The sequence below is a fragment of the Pimephales promelas genome, chromosome 12 (assembly GCF_988280905.1).
Source record: "Pimephales promelas chromosome 12, fPimPro1.hap1.1, whole genome shotgun sequence".
Taxonomy (NCBI): Eukaryota; Metazoa; Chordata; class Actinopteri; order Cypriniformes; family Leuciscidae; genus Pimephales; species Pimephales promelas.
In genome coordinates this window covers 12316515-12337690 of record NC_142780.1, presented here as the reverse complement: position 1 = coordinate 12337690, position 21176 = coordinate 12316515, and the positions used below count along the sequence as shown (strand labels likewise).

Below are 21176 nucleotides of genomic sequence, written 5' to 3'. Positions count from 1 at the left end.
TTTCAGTCAGGGGCAACAGTGCTCCTAGTCAAAAAAGTTAGTCTGGAGCCCTGGTATACTATGTTGTCCACGTTCAAAGGCTGCAACCTTCAAAGGCCAAATCGCCTATGGAGGAGTGTTCTCGTCGCCTAGCAACTGCTACCGCTGCCGTTGACGAGCGGCAGTAACTTTTGTACTGGACTTTTTTTAAAGTTTCAACTTCCTAAAAACAAAACGGGGTTCTTAATATGTTAACTTTGGTCCATTTATATACATAATAAAGAGTATAAACTATATAAAATCATATCTTGATAAGATACAAGTAAACATTTGAACCAATTGGCCTTTTAATTGGGACACAGCTAACGTATAGTATATCAGCACATTTGAAATCACTAAAAATGTCGCTGCGCTTGTATTTGTTGCCCAGCCCTATTTGTTTGAACTCTCACCTAAGCTTATCCTTCGCCTACATCTTACGTCATGCGTCGTGTCAGAGGTCACTCCTCCACTGGAACCGACGTACGGTTGTTACTGGAAGCCACTGTTTATAATATATGGATATTTTTTCTTACAAAAACACATCGCTTTACTTCAGAAGGCTTTATTAACCTCCTGGATCCATATGGACTACTTTTATGATGGATTTTTGGGCTTCAAAGTCGAAAGTACCATTCACTCCCATTATAAAGCTTGGAAGAGCCAAGATATGTTTTTAATATGTAACTCTGTGTTTGGCTGAAACAAAAAAAGTCATATACACCTAGGATTGCTTAAGGGTGAGTAAACGAAGGGATAGTTCACCAAACAATGTATATTATCCTATAAAGTGCACATCCAAAGGGCACTTTACTACCCCATAAGGTCTCGAGGATTTGTAACGCAACTGTAGGTCATTGGTAGAACATCCAGACAGATTGCATTTCTCTTTGTCTTGATCAGATCCATTCATCATTTTTCAGAACTGAGTCCATGAAATCTGACCTTTTCTTGACAAGTGACTGCTTAAGTTGACCAATGAAAGCAGTTGTGGAGCCATATGGTCACATGACAATGCCAACTTGTGGATGCATTGTCTGTCCAAATACCCATACTTTAAGGTTTTTGCACTTAACCACTGTACTGTATTTTTGGAGTTTGTCCAAAGTGTTTAAGTGGGCGGGACGATTTTTGTTTACTTCACTGCTGCACATTTTGTATGTCTCCATCTAACACACCTGATTCAATCAGCTCATTAACACAGAAAGCAAGATTCGCCACCTAAAAGTGTGTACTCTTTTTGTGAAGAAAAAGTGGATACTATTGAGTGTGCAGCAGAAGAGTAGACAAGCTTTTGGGACAAACTATCACATCCTGTCAATCATCTTGTCAAGATAAAATCCTCCACATTTAATTTCCTTTTTTTTAAAAAGTTCATATTTTTGTTGCAGATGAAATAACACGGATAACATTACATAAAGATTTTAATCAGCGCCTTAAATGTTGATTATCAGTCATTCAAACCACTTTATCTAACCTCTCTACTCAACCCCATTCGCCATGTTTTGTAGTTCTGAACTGGATCCTCCTCCAAAGCGCAATGGGTTGTAGGCAATATGAGCCGTTATAGTGTGCACGGATCCACACTTATACAGTAGACTAATCTTTTCAACATACTATGCTTTGGGACACACTTATTTTAATCTCGCATACTGCTTAGGATGGATAGTATAATTTAGAAGTGGGCTTTGAATATTGTGATAAGCGAGACTTCAAAAATGTGCAATGGTGGGGGTTCCCCAGGACCGGTTTGAGAAACACTGCGTTGCTTAACGCAATGGGACACACTTCATCACTTTCAAACATTTACACACTGCATATAATCTCTGCACCAATAAAATGTGCCACATTTTACAGACAAATTATCCCCCAGCCAGTTTCACAGGCAAGGCTTAAGCCTAATCCCAGACTAAAATCCATGTCTGAGCCGTCTTATATGTGGTGCCATTGTTTTGTCTCAAGATGCACACCAATGACATATTTTTTTTTCGGGTTCATAAAAGCTACTTTAGGCTAGTGTTATTGTATGACTACAGGTGTGTTTGGATCTCCAGTAAGGGTGGAAAGACACTGGGAAGCCGGGGGTCGCTTAACCGAGGCTCTCCGAGTAGTTTTTTTTTTTTATCTCCGTGTAGTTCTCTTCTATACACAGTTTTATTTATATAGCGCCATTTAGTAAAGCTTTACTTACTTAAATGTCACAATTGAACAATGTCTGTGAAACCGGGCTTAAATGTAACATCAAATTAAACTTACACTGAAATGTTTTCATAGATGTGATGCAAAACCAGGCCCAGTAAGTTCCTGAATGTGAGGAATAACGGGATAAGCTTAACCTCAAAGATCTAAAGTGAATTTAGCGTGTGTTATGTGTACTGTGGTTTGGCAATTCTGTGACCTGGGACAGTTTTGCGCACTTACTTCCGGTTGTATGCATGCATGCACTCTCAAGTGGCCAAGACCGCAAGTGTTGGTATTTGGAAAGGCCCCTTATATCCAGATTGCATTCATACTACACCGTTACATAATTTACAGAATGCACTTTATGAATGGTCACCAAGTAAGCATCAAATGTAGTGTGGGGGGGGGGGGGGGGTTGGGGGTTGTTGTGTTTCTTTTTGGCATGTTTATTGGCAACATTTAAAATCTAATAAAAAAAAAGAGAGAGAGAAACAAAATGCAGGGCTAATGCCCTCATATTCTTAAAGTGATTTTGGAAAATGAACAGGTGTGATGTAATTTTGAACACAATCTGGCCAAAATGAAAGTGTTTTATTTCAGTGCTTTGAAACCTTTTACCAATGTGATCTTTTCTGAAATTCTGAAACACAAATCATCAAGATTTTGATAACAGTATTAGGACATGCATAAATCACTATCACCCAATAAAATGTCTTGTCATCTTCATATTTAAACGCTTAGTTCTATGATCAAAGCTCTGTAGTTTTTATTATTGGCAATGCAACAAGTTATTGTTTACATTATCAGCATGATTTTCATAAAGTAGGCTTTATAGGAGTTTAGTGTTCAATAGCTTAGATGTAACTTATACTTTAGCAAAAAGTAAAAACACTCAACACAATTACAGGATCCAAAGAGGTACAACTTTATTTGTAAACAACCAAACATTTATAATAATAATTAAAACAAAAAAAAAAACTGCATAGGAAATGTTTAAAGTCCACAAAGACGAAAGAACAAGACTGCAGACCACTAACTATCTCATATAGCCTTTTCATATCAGCCTTATTCAGAGTAATAAATGACTTTGGTTGAGAGGGTGACCGATGGTAGGATGGTGAGTTGTGAAACACAAAGAGAAAGAGATGGAGAGAGTGGTGGGCCTCTTAGAGGGCTCCTAAGCCAATATCATCCAGGACAACTGACCTGGAATCAGCATTTGCTACTTTGATTCTACCCTAATCGTTGTATTTTAAAAGGCAAAACTGATTCCAGGTGAGAGCTTTGGGGCAGAATCTCGCCACACCTCTTTTGCTTAGCCCGTCTCACAGCCAAGCCTATTAAAAGCACTGTGAAAGTATTGATGTACATGTCTAAATGTCTTTCTGAGACAGACTGTTGCCCTCAACGTTCTTGAAAAAAAGAAGAAAAAAAAAAAGGATTTCCAAGCCTTAAGGCATTTCTGATCATCTCAAGGCAATGTTTTTTTTTTTTAGCAGCCTTTGAATACACATTTGATCATAGCATATCCATCCATCCATCCATCATGGGGTTATATAGTTATAAAATCAAGATAGGATTGTGTAAAGAACACAAAATAAAGACATGCTGGTATTAAGGTTATGAATCGTTCACCCCCTCATTGACTGTTAACTGTGACGTGGTTGAAAAGGATCCCATGGAATTTAATAACAGCATTTTTACCATCAAAACACACAAAAAGCTCATGAAGTACTAACAAAGGATTCACTATCAAACTGTAAGAAACAAATATTGAATTTTTAATCAAATCTCAAATCTCTACAAAGCTACCTGAGTTGTTTTAATGTGTATACACATCTCTTTTTCCATAAGATAATACAATCATAAAAGGGTCTATGACCACACAATTCTGAACTTACATTTTCTGTTTTTCCCCAGTAAGGAAGAAGTCATAAGCTGGAATACACCAGAAATGGTGACAAAACCCGTACAATTAGAGACCAGAGGTCCAAAAAAAAAAAAAAAAAAAAAGAACCTGCAATGATCTGGAATTCAAAGACACCGACTGTGTTTGATAACAGCCGACTTTCATGTCCACTGAGGCAGAAAGTACGTAGATGACATACGGTATCAGTCCTACAAAAGTGAATTGTATCTCCAAGTAGAACGTACACTTTCAATAGTATCCTAATCACTGCTAAAGGGGTTTTAAATAGTGGCTTACTGATCTCGCTTCCATCAAAACGGCTGGCTGATTCCTTCACCTAATATAACGCTACCACCACACAGATGGAGATCAGTTTTTTTTAGCGGTAACTGTTGTGAGCTGGAATCAAACATTTACCCATCTTTGGTCCTGTAGGGCACCTGCTCAAAAACTCGTGTTACACACAAAAGCCAACATCTAGGGACGTGTTCTGCGAGCGTTTCGCCACTATGTTGAGATATCGACACAGTATGTTGAAATACAAGAACGACCGATGCCAAACATATTAATCTTTGGGCGAAAAATCGACTTATAAATACATCCGAGGTTTCGTTTGAACGAGGTCTTTGGCAGTTTTCCAGTTCTGATGCTAAAGCTAAGAAGCTGTGGTAAGGCATCTGAATGGAGCTCAATGAGGTACCTTACTCTGTAAAGCTATCTAGAAACAGTACAATCATATAGTCAATCATTCACCATGACCAAACAAATGATATTCACGTAAATTGATTTTTTGGTACATTAGAAAAGTGTCCATGTTTTCTTCCTCCCTCCCCTTGTTTTCCAACATCCACCTGTCTTCACGGACCTTTACAGCATGCAAAAAATAAAGTTCCCTCTTAAAGAGAGCAGGGATTCAGGGAGAAAACTTTGCAGCTAAATACTAATCAGATCGAATGTGATATTAATACTGTAAGACAGGGAAGATTAGCAAATCTTTCATTCTTTATTGCATAAGCTTCTTACGTCCATCAAATGGGTTTCCGTTACCCATGCTGGTCCTTTTATTCCTCTAATGTGCAGATGTCACAAATCTAGCTGACTGCTTTCCACTCTAACTATGTGTAAAAAGCAACATTACCATAAAATTCACATCTCTCGTTTAAGCTGCAACATAAATATGCCTGATGATCCACAATTATGAGGTAATATACGTAAAGAAAAGTTCCACTTTATAAATGAAAAGCAAACGCTCAATGCGGTCAATGCAGAATCATTTTTGGCACTTGCCTATTTCCTATAGCCACCCTTTGGCAAAGACATTCGATTTCGATTTATCTAGCATCCCGAAAGGCACAGGCAACTAGTACATGCAAGCACGTTTATACTTACGACAGGACACAAGATAACTGCAGCCTACAGGAAAATCTTTCCAATAGGTCATCCAGCTCTCCCACAATTTCTGATTTTAAATGTTACCTCAAGTGTAAAGCGGAAAGCGACATGCAAACTAACCCCGAAGGTTCAAAAGGGTTGATTCTGTAAGTGGGCCAGCCAACAAGTCGGTACCACACACACTCTTACAGTTCACTCACTTCAAAATATCCAACACACACACATGCCCAGATTAACAAGGAAACACTCTGCATTTAGTGGTTAATGATTCTCATTGCCTCTTTGCGTGACTTCATATAACTTGCAATAACTGAGGTATGACAACATTGGTGAGAGATACTTTCCTTTTGTCATAAACTTTTATAAGAAGTTCAGGCAGACTATAATGGGAGAGTCATGTGCTTTTGTTCTGCTGTATACCAGTGCTATACATTTATATATTATTTTTCTTTCCTCCTAATGATCTTTTTTTTCCTTTTAATCAATTGAAGACTGAAGAAAACACTTTAAAGTGGTTACCCACAAGTCAGGCACAAACTATCCGATTTCAAACTGGGTTTAATTGATTCTAAGTGTTTTCAAATGATGTTACACTGACTGAGTGAATGGTCTCCCTGGAGGTCTTTCTTTAAAGTGGCACAGGAAGCACTGTAGGCCATGCTGTAATCAATAGAACAACAAAAAAACAACTTATGATCTAATGAAGCGGTTTGTAACGAGACCTAAGAACTGGGCCTCAAAATACATCCAATATTGAAAAAAATAATAATAATAAAGTTTCCCAAGTATGAGAGATAACTGGCAAACAAGGATATAATCCAGTTCGTCAATCAGGTGCCTCTATTTGAACAAATTTTACCTTGCCTAAATTGTTCATATGAAGAGACAAAAGCATAATATTAATAATAGAAACACAAAGGTAAGGGCTAGGCCATTAGATATTCCATTTAGTGTCTACATTCTTTCAATGATCTAAAGATATTATTTAAAGAACATTCTCCATTTCATTCTTTTTTATCATATCACATTTAAAATAATCATGGTTATCTGTTCTTCTAAAGTTGCATTTCTCATTGCAAACTCTTGATTACATCATGAGGGTCCTATTAAATTACTAAATTCTGATAATTTGCCTAGTTTAGCAGTCCCTTTCATTAGTTATACAAAATTAATTTTTGGTAACTGCTTGCATAATTTTCAAATGGAAAAGACCATAAAGTGAGGTAAATGTGTAATGAGGCTCATGGACCCAGAGGTATAATAGTACGGTAAATGAGGTAAGAGGTTTAAATGAGGTACGAGATAAAGATGAAGTCTGATTTAAAATGTACACGAAAATTCAAAAAAAGAACACATAGTAGTAGATGTATCAAAAAGTCATCCTTATGTTTCTGCCAAAACATGCAGCTCTGTTTTTGTCCATCGCTATGAGAAACATTCAGGGATATAACTTGCGTTCTTTGCACAGTAACAATCAGGAAAAAAATTGTGCGAACTGTGCAAATATCCAAACATTGCTTCATTTTGTTTTCTTTTGTTTTGTTTTTTTTTTCCTCACATTTTACAAACAAAAAAAAAAACACTGAGGTAGACGTTTCTTTATAAAACTTCACGGACTAGGTCTCTGCACAAACGCGAGTACATTCATACATAAGCTAGATGAGGTAGGTGGGATGCAGAGAGAAAATATTTCAAGAATGCAAGAAATTCCCTGAGAAAAAAAAAAAGAAACAGGATTTGAAGACACATACCAAGAGCAAAACACTCTCAGCTTGCAGCAATCAAAACGGTGTGCTGTAACGGCAAGCATTTGGTGTTACACTATCACTGAGAATCGTACAAAACTATCCACAACTGTTGTCATCTTGCAAAGATCAAACTGCATTTGCTCATGATAGATGTGCAAAATCTTTCAAAATCCATTTGTCCACAGCTATAGTTTTGTAATTCAACCAATAAAAGGTCAGAACACGAGGATTCGGTTGTTTCCAAAGTCCACAGCCACAATCATCCCATCAGGAGTAACCGCTATACCAGAGGGGCGATCCATTTGGCCGAAGCCGCTCCCTTGAGTCCCAAACTTGCATAAAAAGTTGCCATTGGGTTCGAACACCTGAATGCGATGGTTGCGGGAGTCAGCCACGATAATACGATCCTCCTGGTCCACGGCTACGCCTTGCGGGCGCAAGAACTGTCCATTTCCGGTTCCCTCGGACCCAAGGAAGCGTGCTGACTGGCAATCGGGCCTGATGACAAGCAGTCGATGATTGTTGAAGTCGGTCACGACGAGGTGGCCTTCCTGATTAAAAGCTACACCGCGAGGCGAGTCAAAATGTTTCCAGAGGGCACCTTCGAATCCGTATTTGTTGAGGAAAGTCCCGTCAGGCCCAAAGAGTTGCACGCGGTGGTTGCGTGTATCCGAAACCAGGATCTTTCCCTCGGAGTTGACGGCAACATCCCACGGGTAGTTGAATTGCCCATTTTTGGTTCCCTTCTCGCCAAACTTGACAAGAAACTGGCCATCGAATGAGAAAATCTGGATGCGGTGATTGTCCTTATCTGCTACAATGATTCTCCTCTGGCTGTCACAGGCGACCCCAGCTGGGCGGTCAAACTGGCCCGGTCGTGAGCCCAAAGTGCCAAACCTGTGGTGGAACGTGCCACAAGGCTTGAAGATCTGCACGCGGTTGTTGCTTCGGTCGGCAACCACCACGTAGCCCTCCTTATCCACGCAGATGCCCCAAGGCCGACACAGTTGCCCGTCCCCATCGCCCTCTCCTCCAAAGGTTGCAATGGGCAAGCCAACGCCGCCGTAACTGCGGCCGGACTTGACCATCACTTTGAATGGACTTCCCTCAATGTGCTGATTGCATACAAGCACCGAGAGCAAATGCTCACCCTCGCTCTTGGGCAGATAGCTGACTGTGTACGTTCCATCTTGGTGATCAGAAACATCTGCGCTGGACAGATTACCATCCGGATTCATAAGCACAACCGAGACGCTGTCACCACCGGACAACCGAGGTTCACCATCATGATCATACCCTACGACAGTAAAGGAAGCTAGCTTTCCTTGCAGTGCTCTCTTGAGGCCTTCACCATGAGCTTTGGATGCTGTGGCAAAGGCTCCACTGCTGATGAGGCCCATGGACTTGATGGCAATCAGAAGAGCCTGGTCCGGAGGGGTGAACATGATGCGATCGTCTTCTTGTGGCTGCAGGAAGCAGCGGAGAGATTTAAGCTCCTGTAGCTGATTTAACATGTGCTCACGTGCTAGCAGGACATCTATGCTACGGCCTTCTTCTAAAACCTGCGTCACTGTGGCGATAGTACTATCCAGCTTGGTGAGATTCTGGTGTAGTTTCTCAACCTGCAGGTAAAGTGATTTTGCCTTCACCTGGCGGATCTTCTCCACCTGTGCAGGAAACAAATTTGGTTGCTGATGCTTCAAAAAGTATTTCAAAGCAGAGTCAGGACTATATTTTATACTTAAATATGAAGACAGACTTTCAAAAGGTAGTTACTATACTCCAAGAATTAAGGTTCATTCATTCACCTTCCACAGCAGCTCACACTCGCGTTCCTCCAGAGCTTTCTTATGACGTAGAGTTATGGTTTTCACTTCTGACTGCACAACCTTAGCCTTCAGCTCCACCTGTTCAGCAATGGCTTGGGCTTTCTCGATGCTCAGCTGAAAGAAAGTAAAAGAAAGGGATTAGACGGATGCACCCTCGTGGGGACATTGCAATAGGCTCTATGCACGATCGCTTCCGGGTTTGTCTCAGCACGCCCAGTTACATAAGCCTGCGGTTAACGTGAATGATGTTAACAACAATGTGAGGCAGTTAGCTTTCACACATAAGAGTAAAAAAGAGAAGAGCTTTAAATTATATATTTCGAGCTACATCAACAACTTTGAGGGTGAGTGTTCTCTCATATCGTGCAAAATCCGACTAGCGAATCAGTTTCTAAAATCGTTGTCTCCGTTTCTGAGAAAATGAATTTTATTAAAGTTTTGCCGCTATACACTTTGCCTGCAGAACGCGCTTGCGGAAGAAGCTGGCTGAAATTCTTTCGGACATACGTCAACAGGGTTCGTGCATAGAGCGTATTCACTGGAAAAACTGAGTTATTCCATTTGTCGTCATTTGAAATGGTCTTGAGAAAAAAAATTACTGATATATTAAGACCGCACACAAAATAACTGATTGTTGGGCAAAGTCGGTAAGGGAAAAGTTACAAATTTGCAATAATTTAAAGGGATACTCCAGTTTTTTTTTTTGGAAATAGGCTCATTTTACCAGACAGTTTCTGGTCCCATTGACTTCCATAGTATATATTTTTTCCTACTATGGAAGTCAATGGGACCAGAAACTGTCTGGTTACTGATATTCTTCTAAATAAATTTTGAATGGATATGAAAATGCTAAAACTCAACCTTTTAGTCCTCTGTTATGCCATACGGAACCGTTTGCCACTGAAACGTATTTCCGCGACAGTGGGGCTCGACAGCCTTAGTCAAACGGTTCGGCGCGTATGGTAGGGTTGCGGAGAGTTCAGGTTACGGAGAGTTTGTGAGATAGTGGTTTTCTGAACATCAGCTATGCTAATTATTTCCCATCTGCCTTTCTGCTGTAATCTCGGGACGCTTGTCCCGAGAAAAATGGCGTTTGTCAGGTCCAGTTTTGTATCCAGCCTCTCACGGGGATTCGGATGCCCCAACGCCTGTGATGAGAGGACCAACGTCTGTGAAGAGACGACTCAATATTGTGTGATATCACACAAACGAGGGATAAAAACTCTGAATACAATGACCTCCAACATCTGCTTAAACAACAATCTGCGCACAGTCCTACCTATGCATGTCAGCTAACTTCTAAACTGCTTACCATTCTAGCATATCAGAATCTTAGTTTATATCCAAATCTGATTGAGCTTTCAGGGATTCCACTATGATCCAATGGAGCTTTCGCACTGGGCGCGTTTTCTGCGCTCCGAGCGCCAGCCGCAATGTTGGTCTTGTTTCACTAGATTCCATCGAACCCTGGTGCATTTGTGTTTAATCTTACGTCATCACAAACGTGCATGGCAGATGATTGAAAACACACATACAGTGAATACATTTACCTGCATTCTATCACATGAAGGCTTGCAAACAGTCTCTTTTGAGAAAGCTGATTCCGAGCCATTCATTTGTGGCTTTGATTGCACTTTCTCCACTCTCCATCACAGGCATCCGAGGCAAATCAGCCACTGTCATGCTCTGAATGATTTTTGAGTGCTTTACATGCTCTAAAACATCCCCTAAAACAAGTGCGCACCCAAGTACGAGTTGCTTTTACATTCATGCAAATAGAGCTACAGTTCCACTGCAACCACATAACAGCTTTCACATTAGCAGTTTTCATGTGTTAACGTCGTCCTGTTTCGAACTAAACTACCAGTGTGAAAGCACCCTAAGGCCGTGTGTTCACCAAAGCGTTTTTAGCCAGCTGAAAATGCTAGACGCTCTGCTGAAGACGCCGTGCTTTGGGCGCTTGAGAGCGTTTTGGCAGCGCAGCGTTTTTTCCGTTGAGACGTTTCGTTGCTATGATATAGAATATCCGCAGCAGTTTGAATGTTGACAGTTGGTCGGTGTGGTATTAGTCCCGCCCCTCCTCCACTGTGATTGGACAGCTGGGTAAAAAGTGACCGTGATGAGCGCTGCGTTTTATCCAAAGTTGAACATTTTTCAACTCCCAGCGACCAGTAAAAACGCCGGGCGCTCGGCGCTTCAGCGTGGAAAAAAACGCTCAGTGCCTCGGTACGCTCATGACGTTTAAAAAACGCGGCGCTCCCATTGAAAACAATTGAAAACATACGCCAGGCGCGTGGAAAAATGCTTTGGTGGACACACGGCTTAAGTTATCTTTTTGGCCATTATCAACTCTTAAGCATTATGCCATTTCAAAGATTATGGATGACTCATACAAAAATTCAATTTGTGATGACACCTGAAATTCACACGCATTGAGAGGAAATACCAAAGGACTCTTTGGTCACATGATCTGGGTCAAGAGGGTTTATATTATATTAAGAGCGGGAAAAAGAGTGGGAAAAAGGTAATTTTCTGTGGAGCAGAAGACCAGATTACCTTATCTAAACCAAACTAGGGCTGGGCGATATATCGAATATGTACGATGTATCGTTATATTTTTTGAAACGATATGGAATGAGGCAATACCGTTTATATCGATACAGTAGTTTGATATGAGCACATCTGAAAAATAGCGGAGGTTGCAGTGTGAGCTGCTGCAGTGAAAGTAGCTAGGCTACGTAGTACAATTTGTCCTAAACAGGACACAAGCTTATATTAATTGCGTCAAAATCACTTTGATATAGTTAACAAGTTTAAGGCAGCTTGCCGCCCTGTCAAATGCTCTGACAGACACTGTTGCTGACTGACAGATATACTTGCGCTGTTTAATGCGTTTGAGATGTGGTGCTTTCCTCAGTGCTCAACTTACATTTCACATATTCTCCATCTGTAAATGTTAGAAAGTAAAGCAAATATGTCCATTTCACAACAAATATGTCCATGTCAGAAGAGGACGAGCTTCTGCAAGTGAATCTCCGCTAAAATTCATGCTTCCTTGAACGAGCGCCGGCGCGCGCATGCGCGTTAATAGTACTACGTAGTACGCAATAATTCTGACTAAAATAAACATATTGCTAAAATATTTGTTGTTGGAGAAAATAAATGTGCCATATGTGGAATTTTAAAGCTACAAGTATATATTTTTAATGAAAGTGAAAGTAATTATAATGGGGTAATCAAATGCAGGCTAATATAATTAGTTTGTGCTTTTGTTTTTGTTTTTATTTTCATTTTTAGTTTAGCTTTTAGTCAATATAAAAACAAAAGCTTTTTGCACATAATATATTGCATAGCCTATATTATATTTGTTTCCATATCCTTCAATATCAACATTGTTTGTAGGATATCATTGGGCCGAATGTGAATATACTGTATATATATATATATATATATATATATTTTTTTTAATATAAAGAATATATATAAATTTATATATATATAGTATATATATAGTTTATATACAGTATAAATTTCTTTATCTAAATAGAAAACGTAGAAAGTACCGAGATATATATCGTATATCGCCATTTGACCAAAAAATATCGAGATATGATTTTTTGGCCATATCGCCCAGCCCTAAACCAAACCACCATTTCTTCCCCAAGTATCTTCCCAACACTGGTTAAAAACCAATTGTAAATATAGTTCTTGAAGGAATAAAATGTTTATTTGTTTATACTGTGCACTGTTCAGAGTTTATCCCCTATTCTTGCAATTGTCCTCCAGGATATCTCAATTCTAAGATTGAGCTGTCATTCTTAGAATGCAAACCAATCAAGGGTCAGATACGGAATGGGAGGAAAGGAATAAGCAGCTGCAAAATAACAGGCTAAAATCCAGTAAATGAGATTATGCAGCGCTAAGGAAGACTAAGCTGTCAGGGGTCGGTTATGGAGCAGGCCCATCATGGGCAGCATGCTCCCAGAATAGAGATTACGACCTCTGGCTGAAGCCATTGTTAAACTCTGCATGCGCCTTCAAACCTATAAACGTTTAGAGGCTTCCTATTTAACACCATCCAGTAACAGGATTAGAGGGGCACTAGAACAAGCAGCCAATCAAGCGCATGAACACAGGTCAGGCTCTTTCAGCTGATGCTATAAGGCTGAGCCTGATAAAGCTTTAGGAGAGGTTTAGATAATTGAAAACGCATGGGCTATCTTCGGAATGTAATACTAGCTTACTACTTTCCAAATATACTACTAGGGGTGGACAATATAACAATACAATCCTTGATCTTATCACATTCTTTTTCACGTTGTTTTTAAGACCATTTTGAAAGTCACTATGCAGATAAAGGGATCGTTCAATTTGAAATTAATTTTTGATACGTTTTAGCTTACCTCAAGAGCATCCAAGATGTAGGTTTTTGTTTCCGCAGTATTTTCAAATTTTATATTTTTATGTCTAACTGTTCTGGTCTGTCAGTCATATAAAGCAGGTATATGGTCACCACCTCAAAGAGCATGCACGGAGAAATCCAAATTAAACATGATTTAATGACTCGTAAACAGTGTTGGTCAAGTTACTTGGAAATAGTAATTAGTTACGGATTACTTTTCTTAGAAAGTAATCCAATTACTTTACTGATTACTTATTTTCAAAAGTAATTAGTTACTTTACTAGTTACTTTACTAAGTTACTTTTCAAAAACATGATGCACAACCTGAATACGCTAAAGCAATAGACCTTTCAGCCTAATTCTATTCTTTCTGCATATTCCATTATCTAAAATGTAATCAAATTAAACATTCTCTTTTTAAAACTTGTTTTATTAGTTTCAATATTTTAACTTTATGCACATTGCATCAAGCAAAAATTAAATTAAATGCAACAGTCTCAGACTAGAAAAAAATTGAACATTTAAACCTATTTTCTGCACATTCCACCATATTTTAATGAAATAAAGACAGTCCTTCTGTTAACTTAAATTTCTACATATTCCAGCATATAAAATACTCGCTACACAATTTAATGATGGAATCCATTTTGACGGCGATAACTGCAACAGCCAAGAGATCAGTTGTGTTTTTAAAATTACTTATATAGCTTGTGAAAATCAATTGCACGATTTGTTTTTTTGTTGCACAGTTTTTTTACTACTAGTGTGTTTAGATTAAAAATGGGTGTGTGTGAATACAGTCATATATTTTTGGGTGAACTCTTTTTATGTTGCATGTGATTGTCAATCACTTATAACTGAAAGAAAAAAATATATATATCCCAACAGCCCGTCCACAACTTAAAGGACCCAAAATAAAGCCGTCGTCACACTAAGCCTTTAAACATTCTCTGCATCTCTTTATAAGCATGTATTGAACATAGTAATACTCAATACTCATAGTAACACTCAAAATGTAAAAACAACTCTACTGCAAAAATATCGTTCTTTTAATTCAGCCAAGAGGTCAAGCCGTGACATATCGATCTGCTACTGGTCACGTTAGTGTGATGTGAATTCGCAGCTCAGAATTCACCAAACTTGAATTTGAGAACACTGCAAAATGCAAAACTTTTTGCATGAGCTCGCATTTCCGGTCCATCACATTCGCATTCGGTTGAATGGAAGCCAGTGAAACAAAAAAAGGTATAGTGTGACCACCCCTTTAGTGATATTTTTGTATTCACACACAAAGAAAGGGGAAAAAGTCAAGTGTGGGTAAACTGTTGGGGGAAGTATTCAAATGTAAACGGCACGTTTGAAAAGCATAAACCGCCATTGGAATTCATTCTCTTTAGTGCTTTTAACTGAAACCCATCTCTTCCACCTTTCACTTTCAAATTCACTTTGGGTTTCCTTGCCAACCGACTCCATGTCCCTGGAGAAGGATGGGTTTGAACAGTCCTAATGGGTGCCGTTCTCTCCCCCACCCGCAGCGCTACTTTGTGAGAAATAGAAACATTTGCTCTGTGTGCGACTAATGATCCGCCCTGCAAGGGCCATCAGGGTGTGAATAGAGGCAGTGACCGAGCACTGAGCCAGCGTCCCTCCCTCCCTCTCTTCTATTCTCTTCATTCAGGCTGAGTGGGGGCGATGCTAATAGAAAGCAAAGTCCTTTCAGGCAAGTCATGCCACTCGGCCGCCATCTTGGCAACACCTCTGGGCAGCTATTTCGGACTTAACAAGACCAGGCTCTATCTAAATGAATGGGCAGAGAGTCAGAACTGCAGTTTCACTGGTCACCGGGACATAAAAACTGCAGTAAAATATGATAAAAAAATCACTGAAAAAGTTTGATGACTTTGCCCCAAAATAAGGTTTAAAACGCAGTTTTCCCACAGGTTATACTTTTACTGCGCATGCGCAAGGGCTCTCTCGCTCTCTGTCGCGCACACGCTGCACAGTTTGAAACACAGTATGTGCGCGCTCTTGCTCGCTCGCTCTAGATTCCTGGAGATTTTAACTAATTTGCGGGCATCAGTGAGCCTCTATCAATCTGCGGGAGACACCCGGAACTTCTGGGAGACTTGGGATGTCTGATATTTACACAACACACACATACACTGCATATCAAATCTGCCGCCTTTTCAAACAGTAACGTATTTAAATGTTTCCCAGCTTGATCGCTAAAAGCAGACGATTGGCTGTTCAGCGGGAGGGGAGGAGCATTTGCATACAACCGCCATCTTTGGTGTTACGGGTTTTCCCTATACATTTGTATTAAGGATTGAGGAAGTGGCATGTCTCTGTATAAATAGTCTCTGTAGAAAGTCAGCTTGATAGTACAGCCTCTTTTTAAAAACAGGGAAGGACCCTCACTCACGGTTAAGCAGTTTCAAGTGTGTTTGTGCACGTCCAAAAAAACACAGTCATAATTAGGGCTGTCAAACGATTAATCACGATTAATCGCATCCAAAATAAAAGTTTGTGTTTACATAATATATGTGGGTGCACGGTGTATAATTATTTTGTATATATATATATATATATATATATATATATATATATATATATGAAGAGTTCAGATGCAAAAGCCTCTAAGTGCCATTTGAAATTTTCTTCTAAAATGAACATTTTTATCAAGCTTGTATATTTAAGTTCTGTAATTTCACTTAAATGGCAATGAAGATTACCTATTAATTGTCATTTAAGTGAAATAACTGAACTTAAATATGCAGGCTTGATAAAAATGGTCATTTTAGAAGAAAATTTCAAATGGCATTTAGAGGCTTTTGCATCTGAACTCTTCATATATATATATATACACACACATATATATACACATATATATATATACACAGTATATATATAAATACACACACATGCATGTATATTTAAGAAAAAAATATTATATATATAAAATATTTATAATTATATATAATATAAATGATATATAAATCTATATACTTTTATTTTGTTTGGATGCGATTAATCGTGATTAATCATTTGACAGCCCTAGTCACTAAGAAACAATGACCACTACTACTGAAAATAAAGAGGAAATAATTAACATTTAATGGAATATTAGAGACTAAATACCACTTTAATAAAATAAAAAGACATTAAACATAAAACATTTACTGTTGATATCTATAGGGAAGTTGCAAAAAAAGCTTTTTAAGCACATATAATATCTTGCATTACTATTAAAGCACAAAATATTTTGTTAAATTTACTGACCAATAAACAAATGACACTAAAGCAACTACAATGACAGCAGACTGGAAAGGCACCACACTAAACAACACTTAATAAATTATATTTGTCAATCTATTTATTGGCCTTATTCATTACTTTTGGTAAACAGAGTAAAGAAAATGAAGCGAGTGGAAGTCTTGTAGTACCTGATAAAAAGACACTGAGGTTAAGGTTCAAGTAAAACAGTATGCATGCTAAACAAAAGAATAAAATCCCCAGCAGGTGTTTGTGCTGATGTCCGTTTATTAGAGCGTGTTTGTCCACTAACCTGTATGGCCTGTCTACCCTGTTGTGCGTCTGCGAGCAGCTGGATTGTCAGCGCTCTGGAGTCCTGCAGTGCTTCCTGAAGGTAGGTGAAACTGTGACCTGCGTGTCGGCCCAAGCTGCACTCCCTGCAGATCGGCATGGAGCAGCTGTCGCAGAAAAAGCGCAGCACCTGTGAATGGAAACAAAACAAACTGTGTGAAATTAATGGATTTGCAGCACAATTTATTGAGTGTTCGACTGCAGTATATTGCTTGTGAATTTCTTCGATGACTCAAGCATTGATAATGACGACAAAAATCCTTTAATATATTTTTGGCAGGAGATCCGAACATACTGAAGTTTATGCATCTTGTTTTAAGATCACTTTTTAGAAAATCTTTCATTTACATATTAAATATAAACTGTATAACGTGAAAACGTAACACGGTGCACTTACTGCCGTTCTAATGACACAACATTTGTCCAAAATTCGCTTTTTGGTAAAATGTTAATGAAAAGTGTCTCGTCATACATAAAGCCACAATATCAAATTTGATTATGCAGTATTTAATTTTATTTATTCATTTGTTTTGATCCATTGCCTGAAAAATTTAAATTGTTGCCTGACAGCAACAACATTTAAATATTTTTTCCATAATATAATACTAAAGGATGCAGGATTTTTTCTAATTACTAAAATGGAAATATAATATATATATATATATATATATATATATATATATATATATATATATATATATATATATATATATATATATATATATATATATATATATATATATATATATAGAAGAGTTCAGATGCAAAAGCCTCTAAATACCATTTTAAATTTTCTTCTTTAATGATGATTTTTATCAAACTTGTATATTTAAGTTCAATGATTTCACTTAAATGGCAATGATAATTACCTATTAAGTGTTATTTAAGTGAAATTACTGAACTTAAATATACAAGTTTGATAAAAATCATCATGAAAGAAGAAAATTTCAAATGGCATTTAGAGGCTTTTGCATCTGAACTCTTCATATATTCATTCTACTTGTTTGGAAGAATACAAAACGGTCAGCAATGGATTCTGCATGCAAGACTGACATGCAGTGTGATCCAAATTGTAAATGTGTTCCTCTCGGTTTTACAGTACAAATAAAATGTAAAAGTTAATTCAACAAGTGTGAAAAGGAAGCAGGCAGATTGCGAGATGTAATCAGTGTATGTGAAAGCAAAGGCCATGCTTACACTAAAACCACTCTATAATATAGAGCTCATAAACAGTTACATTGGTCAACTGCCAAGACTATAAATGTTTACATGTAATAGGGAGATGTGTTTATCACGTATATGGTTATAGAAGCACACTCAAATCAGCACATTTAACTCAAAAGAGAAAAAAAAATATTTTAATAAACTTACGTTCAATACCATGCTTTAAATTAATTTGATATCTACTGTACTAGGGATGAGTCACAATCGTCCAACCACCAACTAGTCAATTACTGGTTTACCTTCTTTCTTTTTTTTCCAAAAAAAAAAAAAGCGTTTATTTTAATCTAAAATTAGCTTGTTGACGTGCTGCGCTTTAGCTTTTTACATTGTGTTTTTTCAAGGTTTTGCCATATAATCCTTCAGACAGCTAAATAAATAAATAGGTTTCATATAAAATATGTAGAGAATCTCATAAAATGCGACTTTCATTCACGCATAGTTACAATAATCAAAACTACTTTAATTCTGCCACAAACTGAACATTTTATATAAACCGTAAGAATGCCATGGCACGCAACAGAGAGTCTGAAGTCTTTCAAGTAACTTGACAAAGAAAAAGATCTCCCCCAAAACAGGAACTCGGCTCTGCTTTGGGTTTCCTGTGGTCCGACAGTCTGCTGATGGATTGCTTGAAGTCTATTGTTCTGTCAATCCTCTGATCCATTTGGGAGTCACTCCATTGTTGGAAGATATTTGACATCAAATAAACAAGACTTTCAATCAAAAGACGAACCTTCACATTAACTTTTGAAAAGAAATTAAATATAATCTCCGAAAAAGAAAAAAAAAATCTCAAAAATTAAATATAGTGTTTAAGGTGCACTGGATAATCCATTTAGGATTATTTTTCTTAGATTAAGACCTAAAGGTCAAAACCATGTAATTGACCTGAACTCCATCTCACCCAAACAAATTCTTCACCTTCCTGAGAGTCAAGCTCAGTGTCAGGTACAGTATTCCTTTTCAAACCCCACTAGACCGCCTTCCTGCAACCTAATGACTTTACCAAAGACCAGATCAAACGCTAATTATATCTCACTTGGCTATACGGCCGCAGCAGCTGCATGTAAATCTAGAGTCGTGATTCCACTCGAGTTACCTGCTCGTAAAACATGGGTCCCCTCTCTGTGGACCAGATGCTACAACTGTGCAGGAGCGTAAAGAGGTCACATGGAAGCACTTTTTGGGAAGCGGCTTTTCGGTGTGGCCGGAATTAGCAGGAAGCAACAGGAGAGGTGGGGAGGAAACCTACCACCCAGGATTCCCATGTTCCGATGGCTTTTCTCACAGGCACAATGTGTAGCACAACTACATTAGCAGCAGCTGACGGATCCAGCGACTTTGCATTAAGGTCCCAATATAGTCACAGGGAAGTTGTTTTTTTTTGTGTGGTGGTTTCTCTAGCAGTATTTAGATGAATATATAAATATGTGATGCATCAATGACAAAATACTCAGACTCACAGTGGTGAGAAAACAGCAGTTAAGAAAACAACTGATCAAAGCCAAGACGTTTTAAATAAAGCAGGTTTATAGCATTACACATGAAAAACATCTTTTTCTACTATAAAGCAGCTCTCCAGTGTGTTCATATTTTACTTGCGTCTGACCTCGACGGACCGAATAAAAAATTAACCCGAGAAGATTTCCATGTCAAAGAATGTGGAGCCGCAGAGCACACCTACATATTCCGCAATCATCACGGACCAAATGGCAGTTTGAAAGTTTACTTTGGAGAGCAGATTCGGACTCCCAAAAATGACTGCAAAGTGCAAACAAACTTTTTTTGGCTTGATTTTGTTCAAAATAACTTCACACCAACTTTTTTGCCGCCATATTTACATATCTGCATTTTAATGGGAAATTGTTGTCCCCGGTGATGTGGAAAACAGCATGAGAGAATGGGATTTTCAATGGCTATGTGGCTGTTCCTGTTGGCGGCTTCTTTACACTGAAACTTTCACTGTAAGGACTGGTACATGAATCTTTGTCAAAGTACTCATGCTTCTTTTCCTGCCTATGTATTGACATCTATTATCTTCCATACTGGACTCAACTTTTTATCTTCCCCACCCCCATTGACTCTCTCTCAGGATTGGGGCCTCTTGTTGTGCCTGTGGCACCCACTGGTTTTCCTTTAAAACAGGTGTGGAAAGATAGAGTTTCCCCTCTCTGAGGTAAAGAAAGAACAAGCTTTACAGGCAAAAACCTCAGAAACAAAGAAGTGTCCTGCTAAATGAAAACTCTGATGAAGCTCCAATTTTGGTGAGCTTCATACAAAATACATATTTAATATGAATTGTCTCTTTCAATAACTACTGTTCTTGAGGAACATACAGAATCATTCAGGATCCTCTGAAATCGTAAATAAATCAAAGTTTGGCAACAAGGAGGAATGTCCTAATTACAGTAGAAAAGCTAGAGGAAATACCTTACCGATGGGGAAGGGGGCTTCAAAGATTATGTTGGATATTGGGTGGGCCTTCGGGTCAAAAAGGTTCACCACCAAATCTCCAGTTTTGACATTCTAGTCCTTAAATATGGCTTAGGCCCATTGTATTGCACACCAAAGTAGAAAAATAAGTGTATCTTCTAAACAAATTCACAATGCCTTGACAACATTGGAGCACACATATGGTTCACTTTAGCTTTATGGCATTACCGAGAACATGCCTGATCTGAAGTGATACCAAGCTACTGCAGTATAATAGAAGACATTGAGGTGCATCTTAACTGTGTATCACAAAAGTTTTAGAAAAGTTTTAGAAAATCAAAAATAAAATGTAAACAAAAATATCTTTATGCCTCATATTAAGATAAAGTAAGTGTTAAAGAAACTCTTGAACTTAAATATGCAAGTGTAAACGTAGA

The 21176-nt window shown here is 38.3% G+C and overlaps 1 protein-coding gene across 1 annotated transcript in view; it reads right to left on the bottom strand.

Moving 5' to 3' along the window:
- Nucleotides 1-3108: 3108 nt before the first annotated feature.
- trim71 (tripartite motif containing 71, E3 ubiquitin protein ligase) overlaps nt 3109-21176 on the bottom strand; it is a 46116-nt gene continuing 28048 nt past the window's right edge. The window contains exons 2-4 of the mRNA XM_039694468.2: nt 17045-17212; nt 9057-9191; nt 3109-8915 (exon numbers count right to left, since the gene is read on the bottom strand). Of these exons, the coding sequence (XP_039550402.1) occupies nt 7464-8915; nt 9057-9191; nt 17045-17212 (1755 nt within the window). The 3' untranslated portion in view covers nt 3109-7463. The remainder of the gene's footprint in view (nt 8916-9056; nt 9192-17044; nt 17213-21176) is intronic.